Genomic DNA, 20,747 nt, shown 5'->3' on the forward strand with positions numbered 1-20,747 from the left:
CTTTTTTTGTTTTGTTTTTAAAGAACATTTGTTGAAGTGTTAAAGGACGGTTTTATTTATTCACTCTACAACTGGGAGAGGGGGATCTTCAGGATTCTTGACACTACAGCTGGTCTCAATTTTTGCTAGCTCTTAAATTGAATGTAAACTGGTTCTAATAGTAACTGGCAGCATACCGCTGTTGGATCCAGTTTGTCCATATCGGTTACTGTTCAGGATACTCCTCTCCTTGCATGACAAATTCTGTTGAATCTTTTCTCCTATCAGACTTTTAATTCTTGTGACACCTTCATCTTCTCTATGTAAAATGTTTAGAGTAGATGAGGCGTAATGCTTGTAAAATCTTTGTGTACTTTTCTAACTGAATGGGAAACCAAACACCTGTAAGCTTAGTAGCAGGTGTGAACGTGATCTGCCAATGTGAAGTTAGCCGAGATGACTTAGCAAAAACTTTCTAACTGTTTTAAAGAGCTATTTTATGCCTTCAAGTTATGAGTCTTCCCTTGTCACGCATCATGTTAAATAAATATATATATATATTATATCTCACAGCAGGGAGATACATAACAAGGCAATCTGGGCACTAAAATCAATGTTTCTTGATAAAGGGCAATTGTGTTCAATTGAGTACACCTTATTGTTTTCTGCATGAGTTCACTATTACATTGCATTTAGGGAACTGTGGCCCAATCTTCCTTCCAACTCTGTCTCAGTTCATTGATTGAGGGCATTTGTTTATGCACAGCTCTCCCACTGCAGCATCTCATTTGGGTTGAGGCCTAGACTTCCAAAACATTGAATCTTTTCTTTTCCCTTTCAGTTATAGATGTACTAGTGTTCTTGCGATCATTGTTCAGTTGCATGATACTGTCAGACAAGCTTAAGTTTCAGACAGCCTTACATTTTTCTCTAGATTACTTTGGTATAAATAAGAGTTCATGATGGAGGCAATTATTGTGAGGCATACAGGTCCTGTTGCTGCAAAATAACCTTAAGTAATCACCCATTACCACCTTGGTGTGAAGTTTTTATGATATGCTGTATGTGGTTTCTACTAAACATTGCATTGTGCATTAAGATAAACTCCCCTTTGGTTGTCTCTCCAGAGGCTGCTTTGCAATAGAAAGCTGTACTGGGATTTTTATGTTAGCTTTTTGAGAAGGGGCATTCTTGTGGTTGTACCTCAATGAAAGCCATATTCTTCAGTCTTTTCCTGATAGACTCATGAACTTTAACATACACAGAGTTGGCAGAGTAATAGATCAATAGGTATAGATTTGTGGTCCCTTGGGCAACCATAGACTGAAATGGAATATATGTCTTAATGTCTCCGCTGTCCGCAAACTTCTGAACTACTCGAGAGCCGTATTTTTATGTAGCAAATGTGACTGTAGAATATTGAGGAACATTATAGAAATTGGATTTGGACAAACGCTGCTCTGTGCTGGTTCCACTTCACTAATGGAACCACTGCAAAATGACTAGAGTGACAGATATTTTAGTTGTTGCAATTTTGGAGTTGGTGCTGTATAGTGGGATGGAAAGCAGAATGTAAATCTAATAACCACTCTGACAATATGGCTGGGCTCACTTTCCCTGAATCGTTGTGCATTGATGGTAATATGAATTATTTATCAGGCCCCATTTCTCCTGGCCCCACTTGTAGTAATGTTGGGCAGGAGCTCTCATTAGGCCTTGCTTGTGATTCATTTCTTTTACAAATTATAAATTAGGTTTAATAGTACATAAGTTCTTATTTTGGTTATCTGCATATTTTGATATAATCATTGTATGGTAATTTTATATATTTTTGACCTAAAGCTAAAGAATGCAGATCTGAAGGTAAATGTGTACAGTAATGGTGTACAGTCTTGGCCAAAAGTTTTGAGAATGACACAAGTATTTGTTTTCACAAAGTTTGCTGCTTCAGTGTTTTTAGACCTTTTTGTCAGATGTTGCTATGGTATACTGAAGTAACATAAGTATTTCATCAGTGTCAAAGGCTTTTATCGACAACTACATTAAGTTTATGCAAAGAGTCAATATTTGCAGGGTGTTGACCCTTTTTTTGACCTCTGAAAATCGCCCTGGCATGTTGTCAATCAACTTCTGGGTCACATACTGACTGACTGGCCGCCCATTCTTGCCTAATCAATGCTTGGAGTTTGTCAGAATTTGTGGGTTTTTGTTTGTCCGCCTGCCTCTTGAGGATTGACCACAAGTTCTCAATGGGATTAAGGTCTGGGGAGTTTTCTGGCAATGGACCCAAAATTTTGATGTCTTGATCTCCGAACCACTTAGTTAACACTTTTGCCTTATGGCAAGGTGCTCCATCATGCTGGAAAAGGCATTGTTCATCACCAAACTGTTCTTGGATGGTTGGGAGAAGTTTCTCTTGGAGGATGTTTTGGCACCATTCTTTATTCATTGCTGTGTTCTGAGGCAAAATTGTGAGTGAGTCCACTCACTTGGCTGAGAAGCAACCCCCCCCCACACATGTATGGTCTCAAGATGCTTTACTGTTGGCATGACACAGGACTGATGGTAGCACTCATCTTTCCTTCTCCGGACAACAGTTTATATATGCCCCAAACAGTCCGAAAGGGGATTCATCAGAGAAAATGACTTTACCCCAAGTCCTCACCAGTCCAATGCCTGTACCTTTTTTAGAATATCAGTCTATCCCTAAAGTTTTTCCTGGAGAGAAGTGGCTTCTTTGCTGGCCTTCTTGACACCAGGCCATCCTCCAAAAGTCTTCGCCTCACTGTGCGTGCAGATGCATCTCACAACTGCCTGCTACCATTCCTGAGCAAGCTCTGCACTGGTGATGACCCGATTCTGTAGTTGAATCAACTTTAGGAGACAGTCCTGATGCTTGCTGGATGTTCTTGGGTGCCCTGAAGCCGCCTGCATAACTATTGAACCTTACTCCTTGAAGTTCTTGATGATCTGATAAATGTTTGATTTAGGTGCAATCTTACTAGCAGCAATATCCTTGCCTGTGAAGCTCTTTTTGTGCAAAGCAGTGATGACTGCACGTTTTTCCTTGCAGGTAACCATGGTTAACAGAGGAAGAACAATGATTTCATGCACCACCCTCCTTTTAAAGCTTCCATACTGCTGTTCTAACTCAATCAACATGACAGAGTGATCTTCAGCCATGTCCTCATCAAGACTCACCTTTTGTTAACGAGAGAATCACTGACTTGATGTCAGCTGGTCCTTTTGTGGCAGGGCTGAAATGCAGTGTAAATGTTGTTTTTGAGATAAAGTTCATTGTCATGGCAAAGGGGAACTTTGAAATTAATTGCAATTCATCTGATCACTTCATGACATTCTGGAGTATATGCAAATTGCCATAATAAAAACTGAGGCAGCAGACTTTGTGAATAATAATATTTGTGTCATTCTCTAAACTTAAGGCCATGACTGTAGGTGCACAAAAATCTGCATGCTCATCTGGAGTTTGTCGTTGGTAAAATTGTTACAGAAATTGCATCTGCATTAATTTTCTGTAGTGTGTACCCAGCTTTAGTAGCTTTTAAATATGTTAGGTACTTTAATTTAGTGTGACTCTTGTATGTTGCATATTGAGCAGTAATAACTGATATGTGTGGAGTATGAGAGCACAATTTCGTGATGTTGCCCATACAAATCTTTGGCTTCATTTTTATATCCTTACAGATCCTTTAATTTCATTGAGCCCGCCGTGTCTTACAGAAGAGGACTACTCCAGTTTGGAAGCAATCCGAACAATTCACAAACAAATGGATGATGATAACGATGGTGGCATTGAAGTGGAGGAAAGTGTTGAGGTGAGCTCCAAAGAGAGCGTTTTTATTACACTTTTTAATATATTTTCAACTATTGTGACATATTCTATATATACCTTATACAAGAATTCACACCACCCATGTATTAAACAGTTGTGCAATATATCATTCTTTTTACCTGCGACATCATTACTAGGATTACAATATATTTTTTCATATTGGTCATATTAAGACTTGACTTATCAGTGCCAGAAAGTGACAAAGTTAATGTACTTTACATTTTTTCATTAACTGTGATATACAACTAGTATTTTATTGTGTAAAACAGACTGTGATCATACCTCAAAATATATATATATATTTTTTTTCATTTCCAGCAAAAATCGCTAGGAATAATTTACTGCATAAAATGTAAATTTGGTTCAGGGACTGTTCATTTATTTTTTAAATGTATAACACTTAATGCTGAAAAGGTTGGTAAGACTGCAGGGTAATTTTGTACAGACTGGCCGTTCAAGTTGTCACTTTTGTTTTTGCTAAATATAATCTCTAGCTAGAAGATCCCTGTGTAATTGCAATCACTAATGTGTGACATTTTCTGCTAACAGGTCTTTGTGTTTTAGGAATATTCCCTGTGAACTGTTTTCTTGTAGTGTCTCATTAGATTAATATCTTTGGTTTAGAATACTGTAGTGATGAAGTTGCATTTTGGAATTGACTAGTTTTTTAAAAAAATAAAACAAATTGAAGATATTATCTAAATATACTACTTTTGTAAGTTTTACATTCTATAGGACTTTTCTTTCTGGTTATAATAAGTGTTATGCTACAGTGTCCTAGGGGTGTTTTGGATAAATCCAAGTGTGCATTGTAATTTTTTTATTTTAGATTTAACCTTGTCCGTTCAGGCTGCTGTTTCTCAGCTGAGGAAGCAAATCTCTGGTTGCACTGATGTGCTGGCCACACATCCAGTGGTTCCTATTGCAATGGAAATGGGGGGATATGCTTGACAACCCAGTTCCAAGCAGTTGGCTGGAATGGGATGCAGATTTAACTGCTCAGGACATATATATCCTGACTTCCTTACATGAGATAAACGTACAGGGAGAATAAAAGCCAGGTTCATGTGCCAAGAACATTTTCTCCTGCCAGCACCACCATTTCTCTGAAGTACATTGTGTGTTTTTAATAAAATATGCATGAGGTAGCCTAGTGATCCAGGGATTCTCTACGCTTTTATTCAACTGAACTACATTTTACCTATTGACCTTTCTACTATGGGACATAATGTTGATTGGCAAATGCAGATTTACAATGTAAATTATTTCTTTGGCTGTTTTGAGGTATTTGTCTTTCTATATTTACTGTTTGTTTTCAGACATCCTAAAGAATTTATTTAAAAAATAAAGGTTTTTAAATGTGTCTCTTATGCAAAAAAACCCCCACTATTGATAGCACATAAACAGAGAGGACATTGCTCAGGAGAGCTTGCAATCTAACATGTTTTGCTCTCAGCAGGCAGTGACCAGTAAATTGAAAATTCTTTTCAGATTACTGTAGTGTGGGTTGCCAAGCCTACAATATGTTTCTGCTTAAGCCTTCCAAATGCGCTTATGGTTTTACATGCCTGGAGTTTAATATTAAAGGTGCAGACTGCATTCTGTTAGTAAATAAACAGATATTTTATTTTGTTAGATTTCAAAATTTCTGTTTTGGAAATAAGTCTTTATCAGTTAATAACATGTTTTGTATGCCCAATACACTGCGCTGTTAATGTATCCTTAACATCTCTTATCAGATTGAGGAGCACTTGATATTCACTTACAGGTTTCTTGTCATTATTTATTTGAGAACAAATTAAATTGTATCAGTTCCCATCTCGTGATACAACATATATATATATATATATATATAACACATTATACAAACAAAGGACCTGTGTTGCAAACGTCAAGTTTAGCTTTTACATGCCACCATGAAGCTAGCTGTGTTCTGGGAATCTATAAATATTAACGTTATCTCTTGTATTGGCTTGCTGTCAAACTCCCTCTCACCCTCAAACTGCCAGCTTTTGGTACATTGGCTGTAAATGATCACATGATTAATGTATCATGAACTTTTAGTCCAATCCAAAAATCTTTTTTTATGGCACTGGGATGGAGGAGAACCGTTTTGTAGCCTAATAGTGTTAACTACTGTACACTGCAATTAATGCTTTAGTATTAGTTTGCTTGCCTTATTAAAACTTGAATTGTTACCTACTTGTCCGTTATGTAACTAGTTTATTAGCCAATCAAATCATGGGAATATTCAAGGCCACCCAGAGTAGTCAAGTGTGTACTCTGATCTTCTGGCAGGCAGTTGCCTGTCCACCAGTGTAACTGTTAGTGAGTACAAGGCTGCATGTGAGAATGGAGGCATCAGGAAGTCACAGATGTCCCCAGTGGTTCAGAGCTCTGATGTCCAACGCCAGTCTTCCTGCATCAGTATAGGACAGTGGTTCCCAAACTGTGCACCTAGGCTCCCTTGGGTGCCTTGGAGATCTCACAGGGGTGCCCCGGCCAGGGCCAGTTTTAAGCAAGGCGGGGGACTACTTGGTAATTATTTTGGCTTAGGGGTGCCTTGAAAATTTTTGGGAGACCCTAAGGGTGCCTTGAACTGAAAAAGTTTGGAATCTACTGGTATAGGAGTCAAACGCACCTGTATATGAAATGGCCTTCATACGTTCAACCTCTTTGGTGTTTGACTCCATTTGATGTCCCTTTCTTCTGTCATGCCTCAACCTGACTTGATGATGATTGTAATCAACTCATGGTTCATCAAATTCTTAAAAGACAAATTCTCATTTTCATTCTTTAACTGCCTGCATCACAAACTGCTTTTTAAAATCATTTGATTTGTAAAACCTTATAAGTAGCTTGTCTTGTATGTTGCTTTGACATGAAATTTAATCTGCTTTTTTTTATTTGTGAGGTTGAGAAATGATCAACAAATCAGTAATATATCCTAGTGGGTACTGTTTAATTTCTTGGCATGTTAAAGTTAGTGGCCAAACCACCAATTTTGGAACGTTTAGAACTTTGTGGAACAGCTCCAGAAAATTGCTTAACCTAGTTATTTTACCTAGCCACTATATTGTGCTTTCTGTATTTATACTAAAGGAGTGATGTCTCTTGGAATACATTTACCTCCAAAGTCATTTTCCAACCGAATTTAAACCTCCTTAAAATATCAGGTATTGCCTGTTTGTCATTTATGTCACATATCCTGTGTGTTAAGAGCAAGTCCATCCTTTGTAACTGCTCGATAGGCTCTGTGTCTCTATGCTTTAGTTTTTATCTTTTTGTCCATTGATTACTTTACTGGGCCTCTGGGTCACATTTTTACCTATTCAAATATAGAACATAATAATGTACACCTGTTCAAATGTTTATGTATGTGCAAACATTTCCCTTGCTAAAGTAAACTAGTTATTAAACACCCTTGTCAGCAACTCTTTCAAGGTTTCTATTTTAAAAGGCTAATAATTGTGCATGTACACCGATCAGCCACAACATTAAAACCACATGCGTAATTTTGTGTAGGTCCCCCTCTTGCCGCTAAAATAGCTCTGACATGAACTCCACAAGACCTCTGAATGTGTCCTGTGGTATCTGGCACCAGGATGTTGGCAGCAGATCCTTTAAGTCCTGTAAGTTGCGAGGTGGGGCCTCCGTGGCTCTGGCTTGTTTTTCCAGCACATCCCACAGATGCTCAATCGGATTGAGAAATGGGGAATTTGGAGGACAAATCAAAGCCTTGAACTATGTCGTGTTCCTCAAACCATTTAATGAACGTTTTTTTGCAGTGTGGCAGGGTGCATTATCCTGATGAATGAGGCCACTGCCATCAGGCAATAACAATTTCTTAAAGGGGTGTACTTGGTCTGCAACAATCTTTAGGTAAAGTGGTATGTGTCAAATTAACATCCACATAAATTCCAGAACCCAAGTTCTCCTGGCAGAACATTGCCCAGAGCCATCACCCCTCCTCTGCTGGCTTGCTTTCTTCCCATAGTGCATCCTGGTGCCATCTCTTCCCCAGCTTCCAGACATCAGCGTGATGTAAAAGAAAACGTGGTTCATCAGACCAAGTCATTCTTCCATTGCTCCATGTTTCAGTTGTGGCGCTCACATGCCCATTGTAGATGCTTGCAGCCGGAGACACTCTGACTGGCCTGCAGCTGTGCAGCAAGCTGCAAAGGCACTGTGTTTTCTGACACCTTTCTATCATAAACAAAGAAAAGAAAAAAGGGTGTATGTAATATTGGTGCACAAGAACTGGTAAGGTTTCATAATATGTCAATTCGGAATCATTGACACGAATAGAATTTGAAAATCCCACAAATAATAAATATGCATCAAAATATATGTAAAACATAACTTTTATTAGTAACAATTAAAAATTAATTACTAAAAGACCGCGAAATATAAGTGAAGTGTGTGTTTAAAATACTTAAAACTTGCCATACATGGCTTTTATTCCATTGGTAATATCTGATCTTAAGAAATAATAACCAGCTGACAAGATAAATATAACACAACCTCATATATAGGATATTATCCTGCTCAATAGTTGGACTTAAAGGTGTGATTAAATCCAAAATTCTAGCTATTAACGTAAGCTATGTATGTTAAATATTGAGGTTCTCACAGGCTATGTATGTTAAATATTGAGGTTTAAACCTCATCGGTTCTTGTGCACCAATATTATATAAACCCTTTTTTTTTTCTTCTTTGTTTACATTATATTGTAGATGTATTTTGGTAGCACTTCCTTACATATCATACAAAATTTTGATTATTTGCAGTAATCGGTGACTATGGCATTCTAATTTTGTTGTCTAGTGCGTGCGACCGTTTTCTCTGTCTACCTTTCTATCAGAGCCAGCATTATCTTTTTCACCAATTTGTGCTACAGTCGCTCTTTTGTGGGGTTGGACCAGATACTGTAGCCTTTGTTGTCCATGCGCATCAATGACCCTTGGGCTTCAATGACCCTGTAGCTGGTTCACTGGTTGTCTTTTCTTTGACCATTTTTTTTGTAAGTACTAACCACTGCATACTGGGAACACATTCAGTCATCACAATTTAGCCCAAGTCGCTCTGATCCTTACGCTTGCACAGTTTTTTCCTGCTTCCAACACATCAACTGCAAGAACTGACTGTTCACTTGTTGCCTAATATATCTAACCCCCTGACATGTGCCATTGTAGCAAGATAATCATTGTTCACTACATCATCATCATCATCATTTATTTATATAGCGCCACTAATTCCGCAGCGCTGTACATAGAACTCATTCACATCAGTCCCTGCCCCATCAGAGCTTACAGTCTAAATTCCCTAATATAGACACACACTCACACACACACACACAGACATAGACAGACAGAGAGGGAGACAGACTAGGGTCAATTTTGATAGCAGTCAATTAACCTACCAGTATGTTTTTGGAGTGTGGGAGGAAACCGGAGCACCCGGAGGAAACCCATGCAAACACAGGGAGAACATAAAGACTCCACACAGATAAGGCCATGGTCGGGAATCGAACTCATGACCCCAGTGCTGCAAAGCAGAAGCGCTAACCACTAGGCCACTGTGCTGCCATTGGCGCTTTGATGTATAAAAGATCACCGGGTTGCTATTGAAGTCATATAAACGCTCCACACTTGTCAGTGGTTCTATAGTAGTGGCTGATTGCTGTATGTGAATGGAGTATTTGTTTTTCTTTGTGTAAGAAGTGAGCGCCTTTGAAAAGGATAAACATTTCTTTATTTTAACTGTAAGATGTCCCCTAATCGTGTCACATAGACGTACTATAGCTCCTGTTCTCTTTTTAATAAAACCACCTATAGTGCAGTCTGAATGGTGGATATATTATTTGAAAGCATTGAGGGGTGAACCTTTTGGGTTTTCATCTATTTTGTAAACTATCCATTGTGTACTGAATGTTAATATCTCTTAGGGATCATTGATCACTATTTTAGTCTGCAAAACCATGGCGATTATCATGGTGTAGGAAGTTGCAGGTTCTAATACGTTTTATGATACTAGCCTTCTAAAACCATATTGGGAAAAGTACTCGGATGCCTGAATTCTTAGTTTTTTTTCCATCTAAAAGTGTTTTCCACATCAAATCCTAATATATAATATTGAAAATTAATATAACTTATCAGTCTTACACCTCTTTATGGGCATTGATGCAATTCTTATGCCTAGAGAATACGAAGTTTGTGTAAAGTCTATACAGAACTTATGCTCAGTGTGATGTCATTCACCTCTATATACATGTGAATTATGTTATTTTGCCTAATTTCTGATCTGTATAATTTCTTAGTAATGATATTATCACTTGTATGATATGCCAACTAGTTTTGTATGTCTTCAGTTGCCTCAACACTAATAATGTTTCAGCTATTGATCAAATATTAACACTTTCCCACAGTAACTATTACAAATAACATAGAGACCTTGATGCAGCTCTTTAAAATTGTATAACTCCCAATTCGGCGCAAGTAACAGCGGACGCTGCTAATTTGTGTTTTCTGTACATGTAGTAATACGACTACAGAATAAATGTTTTTGTTTTTTATTTTGTTTTTTTAAATGTGCTGTACTTTTTTTTTACTTTTTTCTTTCTCCATTTTTCTTTGTGTAATGGGACTTTTCTAATGTCAATCTAAAAAACATCATGCACCTCTTTAGTGTTCTGAGTAATGTGTGCCAGTAAGAATGCTGCGGCTCACACTAACTGTTATGATTCATCCACTTGTTTGGGAGTCAGAGATCAGTTGTCTTGCCTAATGGTTGGCAGAATTTTTGACATTCTCTAGACTGTAATAAAGTCGATGTAATGGGCAGCGCCTGTATCACTTTCTGCTAGTGCCTCATTTTGTGGCAGAGTACGCAGTGCTCATGTAAAGTCTGCTGTTCCTCATTTGACAGGCTTGAAGCCTATAGGCTGATCTGATTAATTGCCAGATTCTTTTCACATTCCCAATGGCATTAACTACGTACGAACATAGGTGGTAAAGGGAATTCAATTATATTGATGGCATATGGTGATGGCAAAGAGCCACACACGCTCGGACGGATTAATGTAAAATTAGTTCATTTTGAATTGCAAATGCCTTTCCGTGTAACAATCAAAGCAATGTTCTCTAGTTATTAAATCTCGTAGTGCCATTGTTCTAAAAAGAAACTATTTTGTCTAACTTGAAAATGTTGATACATGTTTTCTTTCAGACTTATTTGGCATCAAACTAGCAAGTTATTTGATTTTAGGCTCGTTCACACATGACCTCAGAAAATGGGTGAAACACTTGGAAACTAGTGTTGGTTTTTTTGGGAGATGTTTTTCAAGTGCTTTCAAAATGCTTTACATACATAGTGCTTTACCAATACAAACTATTTATTGATGACGTGTAATAAATAATTTATGCCATGTTCTAAAATGTTAAACCTAGCGGTAACATTTTAGAATGCAATGGTTGGAGTGAGCCTATAGAAAACCACTCATCCTTTTTTTTGTATGTAGTTTTCAAGCACTATCTGCTGAAAAGCGCTTTACAGGTATATGAGCGAGCCCTAAACACAACTAGGAGCTTTGTGTGTGTCTGGAGACTGAAGCGTGTAGTGTTACAACCCATGATAAAAAGGGGGGGGGGGGGGTCAGTCGGGCTCTGCAGTTTTAGTGTCTCCTCCTGTGTACGACCATTTCCCATTAAATATTTTGCCATTTCTCAGTTCAATATTTGCATTCTGCTGCATTTATGTCCCTCTATAGAATGTCATGCTGTTTTACAGTGAGTATTGTTTCATAATCTTTAATAACTATTTGGATGCTAAGCTAAAGCTCTTTATTTTTATTTTTTTTAGTGACCATTGCAAATGTCACTTTCACAAGGCTTCATGAACCATGTTACAAATGCTTGACATTATTTACGAATATATCTAAGGCGCTTCTGCATGACACTTGAATGCATTTTGTGATATTAAACTATTATTTTGGTTTCCCTTTCATGCTTCCCAGCTAGCTACAAAGTAAGTTTTCATTGTGTGTATGTGCTGTTCATGTCCATGCTCACTTGAACATGTCCTAGTGTATTGTTACACTTGGTTCCACACTGCATAATACAAACTGTTTTTATTGGTTAATCACTTTCAGATTTCTTTAGTGTGGAAAATGAAATTTAGTGTAAACCACACACAATTCTACTAAAGTCTTCTAGATATTATCATTAAAAATCTCAAGGATGAATATTCATGAACATGTAGGAGATATATCCGTTGTGCCAGTGTCTCACTAAGGTTACTGCTTCTTACTAATGCATTCTCATAAATATGATTTTATCCCACTCTGATGTAGGTATACTGATCAATTACCATTGATGTCAAAATTGTAGTAAGGAAGGCGTACAATTGGGTCATTCCACATCAGTTCAACCAGGTGTCCACCACCCATGTCAGATTTTAACTAAATTGTTTTAGTTAAGAAAGGATGTTCAAAGAACTATTTCTGCCAAATATCTCGACTGTCTGACCATTCGTTTCTGACATATGTATCAAACTATTTACTAATCGCGGCTTATTTATTCCAGTTTATTTGAAGTATCACGGGTGTTTATTAAGGAATCACCGCGAAATTTGGACCCCTAAGGTAACTTTTTCTCTCAAATCCAAAAATTAAAGCCAAATGACTGTATCTGCCTTCCGTTTCATGTTACAGCAATCATGCAAGCTTTTGGAAAGAATTAAAAACGCTAGGTTAAAACAACATTAGTTATCTCAATTTTTTTTAGGTGCTTAACAAAGGTATACATTACTACCACAAAGAAAATCAGCATGGTACTCTGTTTCATAGGTGAGAGAGAAAATAATGAAGTTGACGTTCGATTTACTGTTGTACTGCATACATCGTATTACACAAATCATGAAATTTAAAAACTTAAACATAACTGAAGTTGAGTCAACAATCACATTATTTTCCCCTTGTTTGGAACCTGTTGTACTGGTCTATAATTTTCCTTAAAGTGTCAGCAGTGTATACTGCCCTCCCAGTACTTCTTGGATAGTAGGCACTTCCGTTACACAGAGGACATGAATAAAAGGAACAGAACATTTATCTCTTGAAGGCCAGGACAATACATTTGTTGATTGGTTTTGTTTCATGGAGTGTACTAGCACATCTTGTTCCTCCTCGTTAAATTGAATAGTATACACAATGTACCAGATGTCATTGTACACTGCTGCTATGTATGTGCCAGGTTGCAGATCACTTTTGTCTACATTTTTTGTGACTGTGGTCGTAGTGACAATAACTGCTGTCATGATTCCTGCTGTCTTCATGACGTCTGATGACAAGCAATATATGTGTAGCTCATCATTACTAATAGGCCGAAATCTGCGATGAGTACGTGTTCCTTCCACAGTCTTTGCTGTTTCTAAACTGCTATACAGCTTGGTTTTTTGCAGTCTTGTATTTCACTTTGTGACGCGTAAAATAACTATGCCATGTACATTTTCATTTGCCCAGTTATACAGGTCCAACGGTGTCAAGGTGTGATGGGTTTCCACTGCGTGCAGACTGGTGCAGTTGGCTAGACGTTTAACTGTCCCTACAATGCCCTCACACTGACTCTTGCCATGAGATGTGGCAAAACAAGTTCCATTCTGCTTGAATGTTGAAGTCAACCTTATGGAAACATAAGGTCAAAACGTTTTTCAGTTCTTGTATTGTGCACTAGCACCTTCACTAAAGTAGTGAACATTCTCCAGTTTTGGTAATAGATCCGATAATTGTTTCATAACTACCGTAATGAAGGCATGCACAGTAGTGGCTACATGGTCATGCGTATCACTTGTAATGCAGAGACTCACATTTTAAAGTATCGCAATTATCTTGCCTAAAATATACAGCAAATGGGTGTTTGTGAAGTTTCTCCGTGGAATCCTTGAATTGCATCCTGACACACGAATAATTTTCTGCAAAATCTAGTAACACAATAGCTTCTGTTTCTGGTCGAATGGTTTCCTTTAACTGGTGTAGGTATTCAGCCTGGGACTTTTCTGTTTACAGATGGGCTGTTGTATCACCAACAGCACTACAAATAACTTCACAGAATTGTTCCAGAGTACTAGTGATTATATCCAATTTACTTTGGTCAGTGTGGACCCACTGCTTATACAATTGTCGTCATCCATGTCACTATCATGAAAAAGTTTCTCATTTTGTCACATCGATGAGGCATGCAAATTTTTGAGACTGAAGACCAAAAGAGGATTTCAGTTTTGTCTTTGTAGTCCATCTTTAGTGGTAGAGCAGAAACCAATAATTTAAAGTTTTGGTGAGTTCCGCAAACACACACAGAATGCATATCTCTTGCAGGAACACTAACACACCACGGTTGTCGTAGGGGACACAACTTATACCCCATTCATACTGCACCAAAATCCCGGGTTTTTGCCGGGGCGAGCTCAAACGACCCGGGTCTTGGTGCAGTATGAACGGTACAAGTCAAAAATCCCGGGTCTAAAAACCCGGGTCTTCAACCCGGGATTTATCGAGGGGTAATTCCCGGGTCGGACCCGGGTTGCCTGCGCTATGAATGGTGCAACCTGGGTTTTTCAACCCGGGTTGCACAGAAAACAAGCTGATTGGCTGTCTGTCTGTCTCTGGAGGATGATGTCACAGTATCAACACTGCAATGACCTGTAATGCTCACAATATTTACATTAACTGCATACATAAAACCAGGAAAAAAAAAACTCGATAGGAAAACAACAGTATGGACTGAAACAACTACTTCTATCATCCACACTATAAGAAACAAACGAAAGAGAAAGGTCGCACATACTTTACATAGGTGACTAAAGTAAAGTACGGAGCGGTGAGCAGTACAGAACGGAATTGGTGGAAACACTGAAGAAATGTCTGATTACAAATGATACAATGGAACAATAAAAATTTAAATATCTTATAAGATACACTCACACATCTTTATGGACAAAACGGCAGAAAAGCAGACTTTAAAAAAAAATAAAAAAATGTTTTCAGCCAATGAAAACTGCTCTGGTGATGACTCCCACAAATTGCCAGGGCACAGACTTGTGCAGTATGAATGGGGTCAACCCGGGAAATTCCCGGGTCCGAGGTGCAGTATGAATGGTGTTTCTGAGCTGGGACGCTCCGAGCCCCGGCAAAAACACGGCTTGAAAAACCCGGGATATTGCCGGGGCGGCAGTATGAAAGAGGTATAAGACAATCCAACTTGAATGTCTGGAAAACGGTCTTTGAAAGCAAATTAAAGCCCTTTCAGTTTTACTAAGAGTAACTTTTTCTGTTTGTGAATTCTTTTTACTTCTGGAACTGTTACGGAAACAAACTTTCTTTCCAGGGAACATTCTATAATGTCCATCTGCGTAAACCTGATGAATGATTTGTACAGGAAGGGCTTTCCCTCTATTTTCAGATTCTGCCAGTATGCCATACGTTGCTTTAAATTTTCTTGATTGTGTTTTACTATGTATTTTGTGGCATTAAGTTCTTCTGCAGTCTGCTTAATTGTCCAGCTGTTTGGTGCCAGAGTTAATATTTTTATTACTTTTTGTCGTGGCGCCTCTTCACACTTTAGCTTTAATTCATATATCACACACTCTTAATCATCACAACCTGAACATTTGCTTACTTCCTGGGGTGATTCTAGTGATGCACTAGGAAGATACAATATTTCAGTAAGCTTGTCTTGAATGGCTGTACTTGCCTGCTCTTTCTTTCTTTTAGTGTATGCCTCCCGGGGGTAAATTTATCAAGCTGCGGGTTTGAAAAAGTGGAGATGTTGCCTATAGCAACCAATCAGATTCTAGCTGTCATATGGTAGAATGTATTCTATAAATGACAGCTAGAATCTGATTGGTTGCTATAGGCAACATCTTCACTATTTCAAACCCACAGCCTGATAAATGTAACCTCCACCCCCCCCCCCCCCCCCCATATCTTCTCTTTACCCCATGCATTTTCACTGGTGTAAAATGAAGCCTTGTAATACTTTCATTCAGCTCATTTGTTTCTGCAGGTTCAGTGAAACGCTTCACTGCTTAGTAACAGCATGAAGGTGACACCATGTTCTTTTGCCCACCTCAGTGTCACAACTCTTAAGCTTTTTCTGGCTCCTTTTTTGTGAGACAAGGATTACAGCATGTTTTCGGAAATTCTTCATAGTTAACAGCAGTACCTTTTCATGATGGTAGCAGACTGAGGTTTCAGAATCACTGCTTGCGTTTGAAACTTTAGTTCTCAGAAGTTATTTTTCTTCATCTGCGCTTTGTAGGAGCAGCTGCTATGATTGACTGTCTTTCTGTCTGTCTCCCTGTCTCTGGAAAGTTTCAGTTGTGAAAGGGAGTCACCTTTCCATCCGTTTCTGTTATGTTTCAGTATAGGAGGGTTATCCCATTGCCTCAGTTTTGTTCACTTTTTGCGTATGGTTTTTAACCTTGCGTGATTTCTTGTGTAAATTATGTATGCGGTACAAGAGTAATCAAATATAAACGTCATTATCTTTTTTTCCCCACTATGAAACAGACTACCGTGCAGGTTTTTTTATTTGTGATATTAATGTATACCTTTGTTAAGCACCTAAAAAAAAAAGTGGGACATCTAATGTTTAGCCTAGCGTTATTACTTCTGTGCCAAAAGCTTTCATTTTGTTGTAACTTGAACTCGTTTGGATTTTTATATTCGGGTGAAAATGTTGCCTTAGGGGTCCAAATTTCGTGGTGATTCCTTAATAAACACCTGTGATACTTCAGATAAACTGTATTAAATAAGCCGCGATTAGTAAATAGTTGAATACATTTAAAAATCAATATTTCTGAAACTAATGGTCACAGTCAAGATATTTGGCAGAAATGGTTTTTGGGACCTTCTCAACTAAAAAAAAAAATCGTTAAAATCTGAGATGAGGAAAGGGGGTAGTTTGTGGACATTTTTTTTTTTTTTTGGTGATTTGATGTGGAGTGACCCAATTCAGAGGTTAACATGGTGGGTGCTTATGTATACAAGCTCCTTTTATCAGAACAGCTAATGCTGCTAACAATATATAGATTTAGAGGTCTTGGTTACTATTAAATATGAAGCTTCAAAAGCTGAGATTTGCTTTGTAGGGTTATACCGCTCTCCTGATAAAATGTAAAGAAACTGTTGGGATTTTACTGGCCTCTCTGCTCATATATTTATATTTTGGAAATTGATTGTGTTGTAGGTTATCCCAATGTGCTTCTCTTTAAATGAGCTGTAACCTCAAAAAATGATGTTTACTCAATTGTGCCTACTATTGGGGGCTGTTTATGCTGGACATATTTTTTGTTAGTTCTGTGCAGGTATGAGAACATTGAGGGGGTTGTACCATATTTTTGTGAAGATAGGTACTTTACCCCCACCCAAAAAATTTAGTCAAGTTTTGACAGTTTAAGACGTTGACATATGAATAAAAGCTGTGGGTCCCAGGAAGAATCAGAGGTTTGTCTCTAATGGGTTCTCCACTTTTTTTTTTGTCCTGATGGCTCCCCTTTGTTCATTGTAGAATGTATTAACTAAGGATACTAACAATATTATTGGTATAGCTCTGTATGGATCAAGTACGCTGTCTTGAGATACAATGGTAAAGCAATATAGTATAGCATGCTATATGTGCTGCCATAATATAGCGTGCTGCAAATATATATACCGTATATCTATCTCTCCATAGCAGGAGATGTGTGGAAGCCAGACCCCGGGTACTTTGTCAGAGGCTGTAAGTTTAATACTTTACAGCCAGGATTTGAAGTGCACAAAGTGATCAGCAATGCACATTTATTAGGCAACTATATTCTGTATCCTTTAACTGACATTTGCACAAACAAATTAGAAAATCCCTTTATTATTATATCCTCAGTGGCCACTTTTGGGTACACCTGCTCGTTAATGTAAATCTCTAACCGTCCTATTATGTGACAGCATCTCAATGCATAAAAGCATGCAGACGTGGTCAAGAGGTTGTTTATACCAAACACCAAAATGAATGTGGGATGATTGTTTGTGCCGGACAGGGTGGTTTAAATAGCTCATAAACTGCTGATTTTCACACACAACAGGCTCCAGCGATTGCAGAGAATAGTGCATAAAACATCCAGTGAGTGGCAGGTTTGTGGGCGAAAATACCTAGTTAATGAGAGGTCAGAGGAGAACACTGGGACGGTTCAAGCTGACAAGAAGGCAACCATAACACCACAGTGATATGCTGAACCCACAGCACGTGAAACTTTGTAGTGGATGGTCTATGGCAGCAGAAGAACAAACCGGGTTCCACTCTTGTCGGCTAAGAACAGAAAACTGAGGCTACAGTGGGCACATGCTCACCAAAACTGGACAGTTGAAGATTGTAAAAACTTTGACTGCTGTGACGAATCCCGATTTCTATTGCAAAATGCAAATGATCAACTGATCCATTCTACTTTGTGTCAGTGGTGCAGGCTGGTGGAGGTAGTGTAATGGTGTGGGGAATGTTTTCATGGCAAACATTGGACCCATTGTTTACCCATCTTCTAAACGATACTCCCAGCTGGATAACGCACCATGTCACAAACCACACAATATCTCAAGCTGGTTCCACTAACTAACTGACAATGAGTTAAATGACATCGCCACAATCACAGATCTGAACCCAATAGAGCACTTTTGTGATATGGTGGAATAGGAGATGCGCAGAATGAATGTGCAGCCGGCAAAGCTGCAGCAACTGCATGATGCCATCAGGTCAACTTGGCGCAGAATCGCTAAGGAATGTTTCCAGTACCTCGTTGAATCCATGACACTAAGAATTCAGGCTGTTATGGGGTCCTACAGAGTAGCTAAACAATGGCCGCTGAGTATATGTCTACAACAGCTGTTTTCAGGTTAAAAAAGTACTTTGGCACATTAACTTTTTGCGTCGGTAGACATAATTAACATTGCATAAATGTCTCATTTAATCGCTATACGTATTAAAGGCATCTGCTTATAGTTATGGCAGTTCAGTCTGTTATAGTAAAATCTGAATATAACCTATATTTTCATAACCATGTTGATATCAGGTGCTGGAATCTCTTGCACTGTACATTCACTATATACAGTAGAAGGATGTTAATGTTTCTGTCTCCAGCTAGAAAGTAGATAGATGGTGAAATGATACAGAGCCAATCCGTACATGTCAGATGGCTTCCTGTTTTTACTGCTGAAACAGCTCTTTATTATTTTTATACATATTTTTGCATGATTACTATTTGTTTTTATGCAGCTGCTAAAGATTTAAAAATGTGCAAGAGTATTTGATTACAGTAATGCACCTTTATTCCTGTTTATAAGGATTTGGTTCAGTAAGCCTGCAAAAATGTATGTAAAAATTCCATATAATATAACTGCTTTTAGACACGTTTCTCACTGTGTTAGACTGAGCACATTGTTTATGAACTGTGTAAAGTACAAGAACGAAAATACAGGACTCAAGCTTGCTTACAGATGAGATGTTTGTTTTTGTTTTGTTTTTTGTTTTTTTATACACAAGTTGTGTGTGTATTAGAAAAATAGTCAAGCAAGAAGCACGCAAACATGCTTATTCTCCGATTCACACTTGTCTTGAGTCCATTATTTAGAAAGTCGATTGTAATCCTGGCTGTACAGCATCCAAACAGTATAATACTAAAGATGTATTCACAAGGGAAGAAACCTAATATGTAAATACTTTTATCAAGAGTCATTAGTACATGAGATTTCTGAATACAGTTTGTATGGTTATACATAAAAGTTATGCATCCATTAAAATTTTAAGTGTCACATGTATGCACATTGACACGTTCCATTAAAGGGGTCATCTCTATCCAAAACACTCCACCCCAAAACTTATAATGTTTTTTCTATGGGATGCATTATTTTGTCATTAGTTTTTGCATAGCATTATATAGAATGTTGTGTTAACTAAAGATTAGAAAACTGTTCCATAACGAAATCAGTTGCTGGCTGCCATATCTAGTCCCTTTGATTTTGGAATTCAGCCATTGAACTTGATAGTATGCTATTGCATATGTGAAATACATTTTTAGGCATGTGATTTTTGTTTTGTTTTTTTGTTCTCTTTTAACCATGGAATATATTCTACTGTTAGAAAGTTTGTCGTATGGCAATTCAATCAGGTGAGCAGTCTTGTAAAAGGGAAACTTTAAATACTTATATCATAGTGTAAGGATTTTATAGTTTGAATTGGCATCCTGAAATGCATGCATTTTTCCACTTAACAGCTGACCTGTCTTGATTCTGTTTTGTCCATGTGCATTTGAAAGACTTTCAATTGACTAAAATTACCTGGGGACCATGGTCAGCACTCGAAGCTACTTCCTGCTCCAATTCCAAAATGATTATGCTCCACATTGGTATAGAGCTGATGTCTCACCTGGACCACTTTTGAATAGTGCAATAATTATCATTAATACGCCCTTTAGTACCTAGTAAAGGACATTGAGCTTTTTCACCCGATCGCTGAATGCAACGCTCTTAGACCGTTGATAAATACACCGCTATATGTTTTTTCATCTTTATTTCCTATCTATTTGGACCATAAATGAGTACAACCCTGCCATGCTTTTTGAGGAAGAAGAGTTACATAAAGCAGAAGAGGTGATCTTTCTTCCTTGGAACGCATAACAGAGTGGTGCTCCCTGCTGTGGTCGGCCAGAGTGATGTATGGTGATCTTTGTACCAACACACATTTTATGATTTCACTTTATTTAATAAATACACCATATATATTGGAGATTTCTGTATATACATCTCTGTCCAGTGCCCACCCGTCTTGTGAATTCGTTTTTTTTGTTTGTTTTTTTGCAGTAGAAGAAAAGCGATACTGTGTTGATCTTTAACATCTTA

The 20,747-nt window shown here is 38.0% G+C and overlaps 1 protein-coding gene across 2 annotated transcripts in view; it reads left to right on the forward strand.

Annotated features, from left to right (window-relative positions):
* Positions 1–20,747, forward strand: part of STIM2 (stromal interaction molecule 2) — a 76,717-nt gene that overhangs the window by 22,486 nt on the left and 33,484 nt on the right. For both annotated transcript variants that reach the window (XM_075194761.1, XM_075194762.1), the window contains exon 2: positions 3,685–3,815. In XM_075194761.1, coding sequence (XP_075050862.1) covers positions 3,685–3,815 — 131 coding nt within the window. The remainder of the gene's footprint in view (positions 1–3,684; positions 3,816–20,747) is intronic.

The sequence above is a fragment of the Mixophyes fleayi genome, chromosome 1, assembly GCF_038048845.1.
Source record: "Mixophyes fleayi isolate aMixFle1 chromosome 1, aMixFle1.hap1, whole genome shotgun sequence".
NCBI lineage: Eukaryota > Metazoa > Chordata > Amphibia > Anura > Limnodynastidae > Mixophyes > Mixophyes fleayi.